At 45.6% G+C, this 19421-nt stretch overlaps 1 protein-coding gene across 1 annotated transcript in view; it reads right to left on the bottom strand.

The window, feature by feature from the left end:
* asic1b (acid-sensing (proton-gated) ion channel 1b) overlaps nucleotides 1-19421 on the bottom strand; it is a gene marked incomplete at both ends in the record, with an annotated part of 171324 nt that overhangs the window by 133228 nt on the left and 18675 nt on the right. Inside the window, one exon of the mRNA XM_080000889.1 lies at nucleotides 19161-19356. Coding sequence (XP_079857015.1) covers nucleotides 19161-19356 — 196 coding nt within the window. The remainder of the gene's footprint in view (nucleotides 1-19160; nucleotides 19357-19421) is intronic.

The following is a 19421-nucleotide window of genomic DNA, read 5'->3' as shown; positions in this document are numbered from 1 at the left end:
TCTCCATCATCCATTTCTGCCCGGGCATGAAAGGACGAGCATTTAGAGAGACAGGCCAGTGTCGCAGGAGTGTATTATATGGACTGTAAATAGTCCCGGAAAGATTCCTGTTAGTACTGTGGATTGGTCATTTAAGGCAGGGGGCACACACACACACACACACACACACACACACACACACACACACACACACACACCCAAGCCCCAACAATCGGACAGTTAAACCACAAGTGCATCTAGTCTCCAAGCAACGTCGTTTTTCTTCAGCATCTATGAACCCAAATACCAAAAACAGTTCCCATTCAACAAAGAGGAAGCATTTTCCACAGCTGTTGTTATTGGTCGACCGGGCGTCCAATTCACAATTTCACATTATTTTCGCGATTTTGTATGAAAGACGTACGCGAGCTGGCGATCGGAGAGCTGATAAAACCCGCCCTTCGACACAAAAGCTTTTCTCAAATGTTTGATGTCACAACAAGAAAAATGGGCTCCGGCGCTCAGTGAATAACATAATTGAGACCCGAGGAAAAAATATCACAAATGAAATATCATTATCTCATCTGTCAAACATTACAGTCATTTTAAAATACTAAATAGAACGGTTTCAAGCTCATGATAATAATTGCCGATTGCGCTGGCGACGAGATTACATGTGGCACGGTCACACGTGTGGGTTTATTGTATTTTGAGCGTTTCTCACCCCGTCAGAACGGAGGTCCTTCACTATTCCTTTCCTCTCCATCGGCTCCGTGATTGTACGTCTCATTAGATGAGAGGGGAGGGTTAAATACAAATAAGATGTTGAATACATTGGAGTTCGTTTAGAGAAAAAATCTTGATGAGTTTGTCACAAAGTGCTTCACCGCTAATGGAGAAAAACAATAATTATGAAATGAAGGGGCGACTCAAGAACATAACATTGTGTATGTTTCATATGTGTGTGCATGCTTGTGTGTGTGTGTGTGTGTGTGTGTGTGTGTGTGTGCGTCTGTGTGTATGTGTGTGTGCGTGTGTGTGTGTGTGTGTGTGTGTGTGTGTGTGTGTGTGTGAATATGTGCAAATGTGTATCTATGTGCCCATTTGGGGAGTGTGGGTGCACATACCAGTTTGATTGGCTCTGAGCAGTTGTCAGGGCAGACTGCAGAGAGAGGTTGAGGTGGATTGTACTGTAGGTGGGAGTAAACGGGCTTTGAGGCTTCCCTTGAATAATAAGCCAGAGTCTGGTTTCTTAACGAGGACGGGAACTTTGTTCCCGGCCAAAAGAGCGCTATGAAAGGTGACTCAAGCTCTGTGGTGATTTATTTCAAAAAGGAGTACGGGGGTGGGTAATACTGGTGATCCGTGGCTGACTTCACTCATCCTTGCAACAGAGCTGCGGATGCTGCTCGGCAGTCACCTTGAATTGAACTTTCCATGTTTAATCTTTTCCTCTAATTGTGTAACTATTAAGGGGAAAGACACAGGTATATATATTTTTTTTATTTACCTAAACCAATTTTTTTGATCATTGGGAGATGACTGAATGTTTGAAATTGATCCAGTATTGAGGATCACTCGGGTTGACTGTCAATGAATATGAGAAAACTCTGTTTTTCACTCCGTGGGTTGGACAGTGGTGGAGTTTAAATCAATCATATTGAAAAATACACAGAGTTGACATTCCCCTCTGTATAAGCGCAACCACAACAATAGATACTAAGCCGTCCATTGTAAATGTCCGTGCCTTGAATAAGGGCAACGCTCGGGGTAGAGACCGAGGGAAGAAACCACAACAGCCGTCTGGGTTTTTTTGTTGGTTTTTTTTTACCTGGAGACAAGTTTTTTGGGTGTGTGTGATGTTTTGTTGTTTTTGATGCCAGCACAGCCTGTGAAACAAGGAGTTGGCCTTCCAAGTCTTCTACACTTCTACAGTGACAGTGTTTCAGAGCGGGTGTGAGGGTGGATGTGAGGGGGGGTTCGCTCCATCCCTACCCCTAGCACTATCTGCTCATCACGCGTTCCTCTTTGTCGCATAGGGACGGCCGCCTCGGGGTAACACCATGGCGCGTTCACAGATTGGACTTCATTAAAGCGCAGAAGACTGCGGCAGGCCCCGGGATCGCTGAGCCTCCTCCTGCCGCCCATCTGCACGTCTTTCTCCCGTTCTCGCCCGCGCTTCATCTCCCCTGGCGGACCGTGCCGGCCGCGGAGATTAAATATGAAAGGCACAAATAAATAAATGGAGTGAGCGAGACGGGAGGGCGCGGCACGCCGGAGCTGGGGGAGGATCCGACCCGACCATCTGCACGGCCCGAGAGAGGCGGAGCGTGAGTACCTTTCGCAGGTGTGTCTGCGTCAGTGTTTATTTTAGTACTTCGTGGATCCGATCACCCGTTTTTAACTATTGCTCCTCCGGACTAATTAGGAGCGGTGGGTGGACCGCAGCGCGGCACGCCAAATTCCAGGCCACAGTCGGCCAAACGAGTCAGATTAGATCCTGGGACCTTCTTGCTGTGAGGGAACAGTACTAAGCAATTTATTATGGTTTGGTTTTTGTTGCGTCTGCATGTGTGTGTGTGTGTGTTTGTGATGGAGAATGTGTGGTGACCCCTAACCTGCTTCCTGTACTCGTAAAATATTACTGCATGCTCAGTCATCAAACCATCGGACCCCCCGCTGCCGGCGTAAGTAGCCGCTTCAAACCCGTAGACAATCCTTCACCTTTTGCCAAATGTCTACGGCCTGTAGTCAGTTCAGCATATTTTTACACGTGTGTAAAGCGCGTCATAAAAATAGCAATAACGTAATAAACATGCGCCGGGGCGGAATTCCTTCGAAGGAATGACAGGGAATCTTTCATGAGGAGTGAACCCTTTGATATGGTAATTTTGTCCCCGGTCCATTCGTTATCCTTTCCCTGAGTTCCGGGTCAGGACCGCCTGTCCCAATGAGCGCAGGAGACCGGTACACCTCGGTTTAGAGGCGTGACGTCGAGGGGGGGCTGGATGACCCAGAGCAGACCCGCGGAAAACCACGGGGGGAACATGCGAACACCGCACACAGAGACACCCCAGGTGAGATTCAAAACAGGTTTCCTGGAGCTGCCCGAAAACAGCGCTGCCACGCGGTGCCGCTGCCGGGATTCAGGAGGCGGCACCCAGCCGTTGTTGCCTTCATTCATTCTACATTCGGTGGCGCGGTGGAAGAGATGCTGTACGTGTGAGCCGCTAAACGCTCAAATTGTTCCCGATGGCTCTCATTTGAGTTCTTCGTTTCGAGGTATTTTGTATTGAAACGGGTGTCATTTATTCAAACCTTTTTTTCCCTGGTCTCCATCGCCTGTGCGGCACCGTAAGCGCATCATCAAAAAACAGACCCCCCGACCCCTTTTTTTTTCTCATTTATTTATTGATGCTCAATAACCTCAGATTGTTTTTGAGTGATTGGAAATGCTGACGAGGACAGCAGGCTCGTCGCATGGATGAGGGTGAAGTGGGTGTGTGTGTGTGTGTGGGTGTGTGTGTGTGTGTGTGTGTGTGTGTGTGTGCGTGCGTGCGTGCGTGTGTGTGTGTGTGTCTGTGTGTGTGTGTGTGTGTGTGTGGGTCTTTTGCTGAATGCACTGCAGCACAGACTGGTTTGTGATATTTCCATGTAAATGAGTTTTTGGGTGCGTCTGCCTGGTTGAGGACGCCTATAAATACACAACACCTGAACAGAAAAAGATCCTCTTCAATAAAGTATAAACAAAATGGTCGTCCCCCACAAGCGCTTTGTGCTGCTCGGACAAAGGTGAGGGGGCGGAAAGAGGGCCGGGACAGGGGACAAGAAAATAATGTATTATTCGCAATATCAGGCCGCCGACCTCCTTTGATTCTGTCTTTTGAGGAAATCAAACCGTGCGGTACAGAAGGTCAAAAGAAAGAAAACGGATAAAATATACAGTAAGCGTGCTCTTTTCTAGGTGACCGTACAGTGTTCGTACAGCGACCGCACAGACGAGGTGAGAATCGAAAATCAGCATCTGCACCTGTACAGGCAATATCAGCGAGCAGGACCATGCTCCTCCTCTGAAGGTGTTTCACCTCCTTGAATACCAAACCACCTGGAGACAGTTTGCCTTTAAGGAAAGTTCCTTAAAGTTGGTTCCTTTTTTTTTTTTCCTGCTTTTACTTTGCTTTCCTGACTTTTTTTTTCCATAATTTGGGTTTAAAAGCAGTTTAGAGAAGGTCATTTTAAGTTAAATCCTGTTCTTTACCAAAAAACACAAAGGGCATGCATGTGATGGTTCCTCTTCAGGGTAAATTCTGGCAGTCAAGGGATTGGCCAATCTATGTGAACAATGTGAAAGAAAAAAAAAGATTTGTCTGGAATTCTGACAATATCCAGCGAAAGAGGAAGAGAGAGAGAGAGAGAGAAAAAAACACATCAGAAAATGAGGCCATTAATAAAAACGAATCATTCAAGTCGCTAGATTATTTAAAGTTTCAGTAATTACCGAGAAACAGGGCCCGGCAAAGCTGCCAGCAGCCACCATGACTAAGCCAAGAGAATCGCCGGGAAACGGAGCTGAAGGATGCGCCGGCAGGCTACAGCGGCGAGACAGCCGGACTAATCTAATACAAACGAACCGCCGGGCGCATCCTCTCCCAGCTGTTGGGGTCCTGACTCTGCTTATCATAACTCTGCAACCGCCTTCTTCACCCCGTCCATAAACAGAGATCGAGGTACTTATCGGCTCGGCCCTTTGCTCGCCGGGAAAATCAGGTACATAAACTCGGTGACAGAATTAAGGTTGCGGTGGCAGTATTTCAGCCAGGACCACTCCGCTGCCGCCTCCTGTCCGCTGATTTGTAACCCCGGCCTGGCACATCCATTGGAACTGTCAGGCCAGCTGTAGCACAAAATTACTTGGCCATATTGGAGCAAGGAAAATGCTGCATTGGCCACAGTGGCAGCATGAAATAAATGTCCCTTCCTTATCCATGTGACAAATGCTCATTAGTTCTTATAGGGCAATGTTTATACACACACACACACACACACACACACACACTCATACTCCCAACTAGACCAGACACATTTACTTTCCTCTCGCATTATCCCTCATTCACACACACACACACACACACACACACACACACACACACACACACACACACACACACACACACACACACACACACACACACACACACGGGCAGGGTAACAGCAGGGAAGGTGGGTCTGCTTTAGTTGGTAATCTTTCCAAAACGGGTGAGTTTTTCTGTCTCCGAACTGCAAAGTGTACAGAGTGTGAGAGCCTCGCAGCCAGGCAGCATAAAAACAGCCACTTTGCCTTTTCAAGGTCTAAGCAACGGAAGCCGCAGGTCAGCATCTTAAGCAACTTGCAGAAGCTGCGGGATCTGGGCATTTAAATCAGGGCTTTCAGTAAGCACGGGGCTGTTATCACAATGTGTTAGATAACTCCGCCAACTAGCCATTCACACGTCCGCACGCCTCAAAACTGGCAACCGTGCATCCTGTCCACTCAAGGCTGCATTTGATGTACAGTGGAATGAGGCGGGCTGCATATTCTGCACCCGTCCGAGGTTGGTCTGTGAGGTGTGTGCTCAGCAGTCCGTGAGTGTTTCCCGATGCTTTGAAATTCCCTTCCCGACCCTTCAAAAGAGGACAGGAAGATGAAGGGAGCGCAAGCGGGGAAAAGCATGATCTGAAAAGATAATAGGAAGGGGATTCAAGGGATCACAAAACTCACGGTTCAGATTGTATCACGGTTTTGAGTCACGGATCGGATCATTTTCTGTATTTGCAAAAAAAAGGCAAATATAACTTTACTTTCCGTTTATTCTGTAAAACACTTAAAGCAAGGAACTTTTTCCCGTGGCCTTAAATGAAAACAACATTCAAGATGTCCAATGTTTAAATAAAATCTTAAAATACATCAAATTTTCAATACTCAATTGTTACATTAATAGTGAAATATGAGGCACGCATGATACCTTCCTCCTTTAAACATGGTAGTCAATGAAAAAGAAAGATTAGAGCCACATCCAGAATTTAATTCCAATAAGAAACCCGCATCATGTTTGATTTCTCACGTTTCTAACAAACTTGATTGCATGAAAATCAGTTCAGAATGAAGCGAGTTACAGTGTATTTTGTAGAGAAGTCTGCATCTCTCATTACACATTGTACGTTGCTATGTTGTTAGTGGATCTTGAGCGCTCCAATACGTTGGAGGAGCAGACGCAGAGCGGTGACATACAGCAGCTCATTCCCCACATCTCCTAAAGTAGCAGCAACATCGAGCCACGTACCGTCAACCAGTCACTGAGCTTCAGAGTAAAACACAGCACGCATCTGCCGTGTCCATCTTCTTTTCACTGCAACTCTGCCTCCAGATTTATGGAATTATCACTTTAAAAAGTAAAAGCAGCAGTGTTTAATGTGATGTTTAAATTTTGCAATTGATCCACGGTTCACATGCGAGCCGAAGCGGGGGGCGATCTGTACGGATCTCGGATCATCAACGTTCCCTTACACCACTAATAATAACTGACAGTCATCCAGGTCAGTTAAGACCAGGGCTGCATGTGATGCATTTTAATATATAGAAACTATGTATTAGGGATCCTTCGGGCAGAGGCTGCATTTGGAGGCCGGGCCTTTGGGCTGGTGAAGCTCCGATCCGTGCACCGGAGCAGGGCTCGGCATCTCGAGAATGTTTGGATGTGATGAATATATAATGGCCATTGTGCAGAGGCTCTATTTGAGATTGTCGAAGGCAAACAAGCTCAGAGCACCGCTGCTCCGGAGCCGAGGACACGACAAGGATCCATCTCCTTACATAAAAACAACAAACAAACAAGAAACTTGACATTTTCTTAATGAGTTTTTTGATGTTTTCTCCCACGTTGTTGGTGTTTTTGATGTTGTCATTTACTTTCGTGCCCTTCTTTTTTTTTATTCCTCTGCCGTTGCTATTGTTCCTACGCTGTTGTTTCAGGTTGACGAGGATTAATAAGTTATTTATGAGTTATTTTATCTCATTGTATACAAATGGCCACCAATGAAGCAATTATTTTCCTTGCATCAGCTTCTATTCCTGTTTTATCAAAGATACATGGGATTATATCACAGCATACTTCAGGCTCATGATCTACAGACTGTGCTAATAATAAATGCATGAATAAATGAATAGACAATGAATATTTTGACGATGCACAATGTGACAAACAGGATGGGCTCAGGGTGAAGGTTAATGAGACACCCCGGATCATATAAGCATGGAGGTATTTCCCGGCTTCGAAAATCCTTTTGAAACTTTTTAGACACGAAAAAAAACTTTGCAGACGTAACATGCATTTTTAATTATTTCATGTTGAGCCGAGTCAAGCCAAACTTATTTATAAGCCCTTTAAGCCCTTTATCACGGTGCAGTCTCAGAGGCCTTCACGGGCTTCACATTTCGCATCAGGCAACAGCCTCCCTGAGTCTCAACCTCCACCGGGGCAAGGGAAAACTCCCAGGAACCACCGGGAGAAAGAAACCTGGAGAATGGGCCGCAGAAGGAGGAATCCCCTTTCCAGGACGACCGGGCTGCAGTGGATGCCGAGCGGGCGACGTTAATAACATAAGATCACGAATGATAGCTGATGTAGTTATACACTCCGCAATGTTCATAATTGTAAATATTTTGGGTTCATACCAGTCTGGACCAGTAGCACCTGTGTGAATTTGAAAGATCAAACACTGATTGGTACATGATACATAATTGCATTAATAAGTGTATACGTGTATATGATTATACAGGAGTCGGCGCACCATATGTAGTACAAAAAAGTGCAATACACAATACCATTACATTTTTTGACTGATTTGTGTGTTTTTTGAAATGAAAATCAAACACAAACATGAAACTGTCGCAGTTTTTAAAATACAAAACTAATTGTCAAGTACGTGCTGTCGCGTGACCTTGTTTCTATGTTTAATTGGTTTCACCCGTGGTGATTCTCGCCCTCTTGGAGTCGTAATGATGATCGGTTGTTTAAAGACCAAAACATGGTAAGACGCTTCTCCAAAGAGGGGGATTGGTGGCGGCTCTGTGTGACAAAAAAGCCGAATCCCTTGTCACCCCACAGGTCGTCCGCAGGACAGAGTCGCTGCCGCGGTTCTTGACGATTGATAAAGAGCGGCATTGCAGGTTCACAAGCTGAACTCCCCTCGCAGATGAACTCTGTCTTGAAATGGCACAAATAACCCTGCCTTGTACGCCCAGCCTGCTCATAGCACAGGGGGAAAATACATTTAAATTAACTCAAGGATCTATATCCCGTTACGTTGGTGTTCAAACTTTTCTTTTTTCAAGTGTCAGACCATTAACCCCGTTGCCAATGATCTTGATGCAGGCTAAGATTTTTATTTATTCATAGTTACTCCTCTTATCTTATAACGGATGCCAAGCAACGTCAATTAACGCCGGGCGGGAGGAAAAACCGTCCGAAAGTGTCAGGAAACAACAAAGAAGCGAGTGAAGCAATGCCATGTGACGCCGGGAAACGTCGCCGTCAAAGAGCGGGGCGCGGCGACGGAAGCGTCGAGGTGAATTCGGCGTTTTGTGTTTCGCTAAACTCAGACAACAGCCGCGTCAGTCATGCGCGGAGACGGCGGCGGATGAAAGGGACAGAAAATGCAGAGGATGCCGAGGACATATTTCTAAGGCAGTGGATGTGCCCACGGGGCGGAGGGGGGATAGAATAATCAAGAAACCAGTGGGTAAGATGAAAACAAAGAATCCCGCAGAGGCCTAGGGAGTTGGTAGTGCCGCCTGCTTCTTTTTTTTTTTTTTTTTTTTTTTCAAATTAGAGGAGCGCAAGACGGCAGCATCCTGCATCCTGTCTGGGTGCGGGGAGAAAAGAAGGAAACATCTTTCTCCACTTGCTTGTCATTCACCTTCGCAAGCGTCAGGCTTCCAAACAGCAGTCGCAAGCGATGCTCGACAAGCGGCGGAAATCAAGAAAAATAAAAGCGTCGCTGTGGTGGTTTGACACAGAAGTGATGTGATGCACCAAAACAGCAGGAGGCACCGTGGTGGAACTCGAGTCACGAGCCGGGTCCTAAAATAGTCGTCGATTTGCTGTAACTGGCGTCATACAAACCCGGTTATTAAATCAAAGATGGCGATTTCGTCAGAGCAGCTGTAAACAGAAGACAGCAGAAGCAGTTAGAGCCGGGTATTGCTGCTCAATACCTTTTCGGTATCAACCGAAATAACCCAATACCAAGTAGTATTGAAACTTCTCCAGTCAAGAGATACCTGCATTCGATCCTGTTTGTACGCAGATCTAGAAAGAAACGACTGATTGTGTGGTTTTGCTCTCAGCCAATCACTGCAGGCGTTTTTTCCAAGTAATGTGGCGTGTGATTGGCTCACCACCGCAGCAGCAGCCACAACAGTCTGTCAAAGGATACATTCACAATTTTTGTCTTTAAACAACAGCCAGGTGTCCACGTGCCCAGTGAAAGAGGTTTTCCTCTCGGTAACCGTTGCCCACTGTCTATTTGTTTAAAATGACACTGGCCAAATACTTCATTGTACAGTTTTGTACAGTTATGTAATAAATGTTTCAATCATTTTAACATTTTCAAAATTTAGGGAGGAGGCGGAATTTTATGTAACTGAATGCTTCCATTCACATGATGGGTATAGTTGGAAAAAAGGTATCGAAATTAAGAACTTAATCGGTATCGGTGTCACTTTAAGTGTACTGGTATTGGTACTGGTATCCTAATTTTTAACCCAGCCTTAGAGGCAAATTATATTTTCCATTGCAAGTGAATAATAGACAAGAGAAGATGAAAGAAGAGTGTAAGAACAGAAGTATAAAAGAGAAGATAACCGGTCACGAAAGTTTTTGCAGCCAATCGATTGCACCCAATAATCGAATCGATCGGCGTCATCGCCTCGTCTAGGTGGTTTCATTCGGGATGGTTCACCATGAAGCGCTCTCTTGCGGAGGGCATGATAAACGACAAAATAAAGCAGAGACAGAAGCGTCTTTTCCCGGAGGCAGTGGTGGAACGCAGCGTCGCACCCTCACGGCCCCCGCCCACGGGTCTCCTCGCTGTGAGACAGACACATCAGAAAGCTCCCCAGCGGCCGTGATTGGCCAGTCAGCTGGTACTGAAGCTGGTACTGAAGCTGGGAGCGCCGGACTTACCCTCGCCGGGAGTCTGCCACAATGATTGACAACACTAATTTCTTTAAACAGAACAAAGATTTAACATTTCCATTTTTAGAATAAATCAAATAATGGGGGTTTTTTTTGGTTAAAATTAAATAAAACAGACCAGAATTGCCTGTGGCCCTTCCGACTGGGACGGTTGAATTAAGTAAAATAAAAATAAATAGCCCTAACATTCTTAGATATTAAATGTCAAACAATATAACATTTAAGTATAGTAGTGTGGTAGTTAAACAAATAAAACAAACTCAAATAGATCAACATTGCCTAAAGCGATCAGACCAAGATGGGCTTTTCTGGGACAGTCCCCGTTTATTCTACTTGTCCCCGTTAAATAAACAAACAAGCAAACAAACAAGGAATAAAAGAAAATGTCTGGCCTGTTCGATTTTCAGTTGACTTTGTCGAGGTTCCGTGCCAAAAAGACGAGCATGTTTACCTTCACCGGTTTGAGGCACAAGCAGGGGGTGGGGGGGGTGCCTAAGTTTCCAGCAGTGCAGTAAAACCTCGTTCAGATGCAGTATTAGTAGTAGTAGTAGCCTAGTTGTTTTTTAAATTATTATTATTATTATTATTATTATTATTACTATTATTATTATTATTATTATTATTATTATTATTATTATTATATTATTATTAGTAGTATATTTATTATTATATTTATTATTATTATTATTGTTATTATTATTGTTATTATTATTATTATTATTGTTGTTATTATATGGCCATTATTATTAGCATTAAGTATATTATTAGTAGTATTATTATTACATAGTCTAATGCAAAATGAAGACTAAATGCTTACTTTGCAATGTTGCCCAGCCCCTTCGGGGCACGGTAAACTTCAGAGACAGCGTGATTGTTCCACGGAGGAGTATTGTCGGCTTTGTTTTAGAGGGACCATTGGTGGTGAAGCGTACATGAAATTATTTATATTATTCATAACCTATATTTATAGGTATAATATTTTGTTGCGTGTGTGTCGATGACCGTAGACCACCGATATAACCGGCCCGGCCCTAGCTCTAACAGGACGGTGGGTGGTCTTTTTCAGTCCAATGCTCGACGTGAATTACAGCTCAAAACCTGTGCACAGTTTCTAAAGCTCGCATCATGAACGCCGGGCTGGCACGGCCCTGCGCCGTCGTTGGGAACCAGATTGCTTATGCAGCGGTGTGGAGCCAACTGAGAGCTTAATGTATGTTCTACACAGTGGCCTGCTGACCTCCCATCTTTCTATCTATGCATCCATCCATCCATCCATCCATCCTCACGGTCCATTTGACCTCCGCCCGCATACATCCACACACATCCCCTCCTTTGGCACGCGCAAACTTTCTTATTTCTGGACACTTTCTTGTGCCGTCCTCCTCCGTTCTGCTCTCCACCCACCAAAGCCCAGCACAACCAATCCAGCCGCCTCTGATCTCGGCCACAGCGTTTATAATTGATTCTTTAAGGGATAAGCTCTCCCTCTCTCTCTCTCTCTCTCTCTCTCTCTCTCTCTCTCCATCAATCACCCCTCAACCCTCCCTCGCACCGCATAGCTCCACTACCCAATTTGTTATTAAAAATCGTATTTCTTAGGGCAGGAGAGGCGTCAGGGTCACACAGATTAAATGTATTCCTCAGATCTCTCTCACTGCTGAATTTTCTCCGCTTTTCACCCTTTGTCTCCAATGCACCTCCCCACTATCAGAGGAGCTGTGGCATATCTTTCCAAAACCCTTTTTATTTCACTGTGCAATTAAAAATTATATATATATATGTTTATATATATATATATATATATATATATATATGTTTATATCCTTGGAAATTAATTGCACAGTGAAATTAAGTGAAATAAAGTGAAATGTATAAAATATATATACACATAGTATACATACCCTGTGTGTGTGTGTGTGTGTGTGTGTGTGTGTGTGTGTGTGTGTGTGTGTGTGTGTGTGTGTGTGTGTGTGTGTGTGTGTGTGTGTGTGTGTGTGTGTGTGTGTGTGTGTGTGTGTGTGTCTAAAAATTGAATAAAAGTGATACAAATTTATTGTGAGATTTTTTTTTAATTTGAGAAATATTATCCTGAAGATCAAAAATTCCAGTTTTGGCACAGTAAAAAACGGCCATTTCATTGAAAGGAAGTGAAATACCAAAGTGAGCCTTGACTTCTCACTGGGCAGCAACATACTGAGCCAAACGACGGGGCGACCATCTCTTATTTTGCGTGGATCCTCCGCCCTTCGGAAGGGGGCAGCTGCAGATTTGAAGCCAAATACGTTTCACTGCAGCGGGTTTTTCTCGTCGGCCGCGCACATAACTTCACCCTCGCGCCGGCGGCTTCTCTGTGCGGTTCTGATGCGATTTGCAGCGAGAGGGCCCCGCTCTGCTGGCGCCCCTGACGCTGCAGTGACTCAGGCCACCTTCGCCTAACGAAAACCTCAAGACCTCACAGGCTGTCGGGGAAACACAAACCGCCACAAACAATGCACCAACTCCGTACAGTAGCACAGATTCACAGCTGATTCGAATGCGGCTGCATCATAATCTGATCTCTATTTGAACTCGACAAGCAGTTCATCCGGGAGTCGATAAAGATTTGCCAAACACCAGCGAGTCTATAATGATTTTCGACACAGACGCAAATGCGGGCAGACGTAGTTATCTCGAACATTAACTCATTACTGCAGATTCTCGCCGGGAGAGAAGAAGCGAAGGAAATGTTGTGGCGAGGGCGGCGGCGCGCCACATACGCTGCAAGCGTTAATTGTTGACGCCGTCGAGGTGGAAGTCGTAACGGAGGGGGAAGAGGATTGCACTGCGATCATTTAATGGATCTGAGGGAGGGGCACTTTAGGACGAGTCGCCGAAACAGTGGCAGTGATTATCCAAAAGGAACTTGGTGCAACGCGTCTGGATTACTTATCTCTCATGCGAGGAGTCTGGCCGGCTGGGGGCTGAGATCTGGATGCCAGACCAATCTTGAGCCCCGCTCTGACAGATCAGATCACATTGCTCCTGGCATGGGTTCGCTTCCAACATTAAGATGCATTATTTATCACCCGGTTTAGTTAACCTGATGCGGATTGCATGATAATTACGAGGTGTAAACGGCTCCATACGCGGAGCTTGTTCAGCTATACACACTGAGCAAAGTAAAGGCATTCGTGTTGTCATTAGCGATGCATCCATTACTCAGCAGCAATCGTATTGATCTCTGTCTGTAGGCACTACAGTAATAGCAAATAGATTGATATATCCTCATGGGGCGACTGCGGTGGGAATAGTCTGGCCAGAGAAGAACAAGAGTGATCTTCTTTGACCTGATGGATGAAACTGGAATAGCAAATTCATGGAAAAAAAAAAGGTGGAACAAAGGTGGACGCTGTCAAGAACGGTTGACGTGGGACGGCAAATTAAAACACATCTGAATATCTGACACCGTGACGTGGAGGCAGTTCCTGCCCTCGCCGCACCACCCATCACATTTACATACTCAGTATAAGCCACTGTAAGTGATCAAAGATACATTTGAGATGAGCCGGACGCTTCAATCAAAGGTAGATTGAGTATTTACATTTGGAAATAGAAACGTGGACTTTTCAGTGCAGGTGCTTAAATAAAGCATTGGTAGGTGATACATCCTTAAGGACGTTGAGTTGATGCGTTTGGTGTTGATGAAATGGGATCCCTGAGTTAATGTCCCAGACAGGCTTCCTCTAATGATCACAGCTCATTAGCAACACTTCTCTCTGCAGCGCAACACGACGGAGGTAGAACCACACAAATCCAGATCAGGGTTCGATACCCGTCATCAGGCTAATTACGTGGGAGACGGGAGGACGCTGCACAGGTGTAGGGTGAGACAAGGAGAAAAGGAAAGCAGATCAGATGATTAAAAGAACCTGTATAGGACTGGACACAGAGGAATAATAATAATAATAATAATAATAATAATAATAATAATAATAATAATAATAATAATAATAATAATAATAATAATAATAATAATAACAATAATAAACGCTACATTTGATTTAAACTATTTTCCGTATAGGTGATGTGGTCTACTGGCTCATACCATACATGTACTTATTTGGTGGCTCACATAAAGCCTGTCCTTCGAACGCTTTCCAAATACAGGTTATTAACTAAATACCTGCCTATCCAACCAGATGTGCTTACGTCCTGGTTCCGAAGGCACCTTGGCTCCGTCAGAAGGGACCAGGTCTATTACTCATGGGACTGATCGATGGATCAGACCCTTCATTCAAGAGGGGGTGCCGGCGCTGCGCTCCCGTCCAGGGGGATACAACCGTAGCGCACCTTTCTCTCTTAATATTAGGCCCACCCATTTACTCATTTCCAAAATATCTACGGTTGTTTTGTGAACAAACGAAAAACTGAATATTAGTCATTTAAGGTTCACTTGGAACTCAGGTAAGCTCCGATGTATAATTAATTCTCAGAAGGATACACTCTTTACAAACTTTTGACACAGTAAAACTTTTCCCATAAGAGGAGGCCCTCAGGTCCCTCACGAACTGCGGCGGAATACACCCAAACTAATTAATTTGATGGAGGGTATAACAGTATTAATGGGATGGAGGGTGTCTCGACTGGAAATGGAACAAGTCTGGGAAACTAAAGAAAAGACAAATAAGGACCATTGATCAACACATTCAGGGAAAAAATATAAATTACCCAAATGATATAGATTAGCAACGACAAGCGGGGCTGTAGTTTGAGGCTTTTTTTTTTTTTTTTGGATCTTCGTTCTTTTTGAGTCAAAACCTGTACGTGAATTGAATTGTCTAACCCACTTTCTAACCCGGGGAATAGCAGATGCATCGAGGACGCCCGTTTTGAGAGGCTGAAATCTATAACAGTGCACCGACAGTCATCCATTTAAGAACATTTAAGAACCCGGTCAATTTACATTTACATTTACATTTAGTCATTTGGCAGACGCTTTTATCCAAAGCGACTTACAAGGGAGAATAACATTCAGCTACATTGCGACAGAGATTAGTGTAACAACAACATTGGTGTAACAATAAATACTGCAAGGTGGTGCAAAGTAATTGTAGATTAATTTACACAACAAGCGAATGAAAAGTGACTGATCGTCCAGTAACTTTCATTGGGCATCAAGAATAATGGAATTCCACTCGCATTGGTATCATCTTCAATCTAGTATTGTGGCAGCCCAGCAGCTTCTTCCACTACTACCACGGTTCCTGCTGTTGCTGTGGTAGCAGCCGCTTTGGGTCGGTCCCCATGTCGCCATATCTGTAGCCATCCCCTACATCCCACACACACCACCTTTCTCCAACACACCTCTCTCTCTCTCTCTCTCTCTCTCTCTCTCTCTCTCTCTCTCTCTGTCCCTCCCTCCCTCCCTCTCTCCTCCAGAGTTCGCCACGCTAATTGAAGTCAGATGTGTGGGTAACAGGCCGGGATATTGAAATTGGAATGACGTGGAGGTTACGACATCAATCAGTGAATTCAGCCATCGGGATTTTATCCGGCGTCGGACAACCCGCCCCGGCGCTCCCACGACGGATCTACTTCGCCCAGCTCACCGCCTTCGCTCAATGTCCATTCTGTGCGTTTGCGATTGCTCTAAGTGTCCATCAAACGTGTCTCTTAAATTAAACACGGGGTCATAAAAATCCAATTATGCGTGTTCACTTTCCATCCCCTACACTCTGATGTTATTATCTCCCGCAGCTATGGTTCAGAAGCTGAAGGCCACATATTTATATTCACAATAATCGAGGGTGATTTTTACACCCCCCCCTTCGTTTATAGCAAAGGCGCCGTCTCAGTATTGACAGGTTCTACTATGTTTTTTGTTTAGCTCCCATCTGTCCATCAATGACATACGACGTTTCTGAGAAGATGAGGTGGCTTAAGGCTACTGGACAACTCAACACCTGGACGCGGATGCATGTGAACACCATGTAAAATCAATAGCAATACAGAGAACATCCATCCATCCCTCTATCCACCCATCCCTCTATCTGGAGGTTGGGGATCGTTGAATTGAGACTTCTCGCGAACGTAGTGGACAGGGTCCAGACACACCGTTTTCTGACTTTATCAGAAGCAATTTACAGTGAAAAGGTTTTCCCCAGGTGAAGTGGAAACCATTAGTCCCCAGCGATCAGCGCCAACGAGCGGCACAGGGGGTGGAAATAAGTACAAGGCATCTACAATGTTCATCAAAGCTTTACTGCCGCCTGTGTTTTAGGGTCCGGCGTGCATTTCTGAGGCCGAACGATAAAGTCTGTCTTTTTGCTCCGTTGCGGGGCTGAGGGATTTTTTTATTTTATTTTTTACCGCTCCATTAGTGTTCCCTGCTGAGCTGTTCCATCCAGGCCCGCAACTGTATTAATACAGTACGGCCGGGTGCGGCACCATCTGCCATCAGCACAAATAAACATGGACGCATCAGCACATTATGGCGGCGGAGCTGACCGAGCCGTGGAGCTCTGCTGTGGAACATGGTTTTATGAGCCGTGGGGAGAAAAGAGGAATTAAGACCGTGGGATAGCCTGCCTCAGAGGACCGCTGAAGGAAATAAGAGGGAGAGAGAGAGAGAGAGACAGAGAGAGGGAGAGAGAGAGAGAGAGAGAGTTAAAAAATCTGATTCATTAAAAGGTCAAATATGAAGGGCAGAGTGGGAGAAATGAGTGGAGGAGAGCGAGGGCAAGGGGCCATAAAAAAATTGAAAGAAAGAGATGTTTTCTTTCTTTCGATTTTTTTCTAAAGCATAAGCATAAGGGCTTAAGTACAAGGAGCAGTGGTGGAAAAAGTACTTGAAAGATCCGCTTGAGTAAAAGTAGAGAGATTATTCCCTCCTGAAAAAACGACCCTGGTTGAATGAAAGTCACGCATTAGAATACTACTTGAGTAAAAGTCTTAAAGTAGCTGATATTAAAGGTACTTAAGTATCAAAAGTAAAAGTGAATGTAGTGGAGAAAAAAAAAATTTGCTCAGATTTTATTCTGGATGCTGATATTTCCCTATTTTGGGGTAAGTATAAGAGGCACTAGTTGGGTAAGACGCATCTTTCACCCTGACAATACGAATGTTGTAAACATGGCCCCCGGGTGTCGGTCTCCATCAGTCGTAGCAGGCGCAGGTGGAGCAGCATCACCGCTGCAGGAGGCCGTCGCTGTGGGCGTGGCTCTCCAGCACGCTGCTCTAGCTGTGTCTCTCTGGGACCAACTGTGCTTGTTCAGTAGCCACGCCTCTAAAAGTAAACTAAACACGGGCAGGGTTGCCAGGTCCCCATGACAAAAGCCAGCCACCCCCCAACCAGCCGACAAAAAAAAACCAAAAAAACGCTTCAACGCTTCAAAAGTAGCCCGATTCCGCAGGAACACCACAGTCCTGGCAACTCTGAACACGGGCTCCGGAGTGTTGGTTTACACTCGCTGCTGGAGATGAGCCTTGATTGGAACATGAACGTGGTGCGATCTGGCTTCACTCACATCCCTGGTGACAAGTTCTCCTCTGATTGTCCCCCAGGAAGGTGTTCGGGGGGAAATGTATCCGAGTTAAAGTAGACATGCTGTTGTGGTATTAGTGCTGGAGAAAACAAAGCCTGTGTGATTCATGGGATGCCGCCGCGCACCGGAAGCCGTTGCTGTGATGCTGGAGGAAGAAGACAACTGACATCTTGCGGCCGACGAGATGTTTAACCTTCTCATGTGACGCTAATCAAAAGGTTTTTTTACATTGGAAAAGAGCCGCGTCCTACAGTATCAGGTCCCGCCGTAACAAATAAGACGCATTGCATTATTAAGGAAGGGAAAGGGCCGGCTCTTTTGTTTTATTTGAGGAACCAGAAGCAAAGAAAGTATCTCCCGGCGCGGGCGTGCGTTCAAAAGACGGCGACGTCACGGCGAATTATCGTCAGACAAGACGTCAGAGGTAATTATTACTGGATGCAAATGACCGTGGCGCAAAAAAACTAGGAACTGTAGGAACTCAAACGTTGTTCGGGAAGGGAGAGCAACCGAGAAGGGGCCGCGCTCTGACGCCGAAGCAAGAAGGAGCAATAAAGCCGATTTTCACAGCAAAAGCCGCACGTCGAGGATTCCGTCGGTCTGGCTTTTGTTCGAGACGCGAGACAAGGTGGGAGGACGTTATTTTATTTTATTTATTTTTTTCGCCCAACTCCGATCCGGACCCCGCGTGAGTAAGTGTAAACATACAGCTCGGTGCTCCATGCCGACTCCTGATTTATGAATCATTCACAGCGTTTGTTCTGCTGTTCCCGTCTCTCTCTCACGCAGCGCGGGGGGGGGGGGGGGGGCAGAGGTGATGTAGCTGAAAAAGAGTCGGCAGGCGAAAAACAATTTTAGCTTCCATCCTGCAATGCAGCTCCCCCAAAACGCAATATATCCAATATGGATGTTGTCATATCAGAGACATGCTCAATAAAGTGGCAATAATATTCCAAATGTGGTGATGGTTTCAATATTGCAATTGCCATGGAAACGCCGTATTTGTGATAGCTGATCAGGAAAAGTCCCAGAGCATATTCCGATGGACAGACCTAGATTATTTGTTCATATTTATTCATCCATTCATGTACATTTTCTGCATGTATCACTTTCTTATGACACGCACATTTGAAACAGTCTGGAAACAGTCCATTCGCCGGATAAACCGCAGCAAACGTAGCAGGCAGCCAAACTTTTTGGAGTCGTGGAAACAGAAGCAAAAAACAGAAACCGGGACGTCACACTCCCATCCGCTCGGAACCCGACTTTAACATCCGCGCGCATATTTACCCCGTCGACCAATGGGCCTCGTGCACTCGTGGGTCGGCCAAAGGGATCGAAACAGTGCAAACACATACGGACTCCGCGTCCAAAACAACACCCTTTTCCACGCCAGGCCATGCGGCGCGGAGCCGGGACTCACCACTCTGAAGTCCTCGGCGCTGCACTCGGTGCCTCGGTAGTAGCAGGAGAGCAGCATGTCCTTGATGTCGTGGCCCGTCCGGTCGTAGAACTCGCGCATGTTGAAGGGGCGGGGCTTGTAGCTGTCGAAGTCGGCCCTCACCTTCAGGACCTGCAGGACGTTCTCCTCCACCAGGTGCGTGTCCCGGATCTCGTACCTGGGGCCAGAGGTTCACACGCTCAGGGTGGTCGTCTCTCTCTCTCGCTCTCTCTCTCTCTCTCG

This window comes from Zeus faber, assembly GCF_960531495.2.
Source record: "Zeus faber genome assembly, chromosome: 5".
Classification (NCBI taxonomy): Eukaryota; Metazoa; Chordata; class Actinopteri; order Zeiformes; family Zeidae; genus Zeus; species Zeus faber.
The sequence above is the reverse complement of the archived record's forward strand: the minus strand, read 5'-3'. Positions and strand labels throughout refer to the sequence as shown.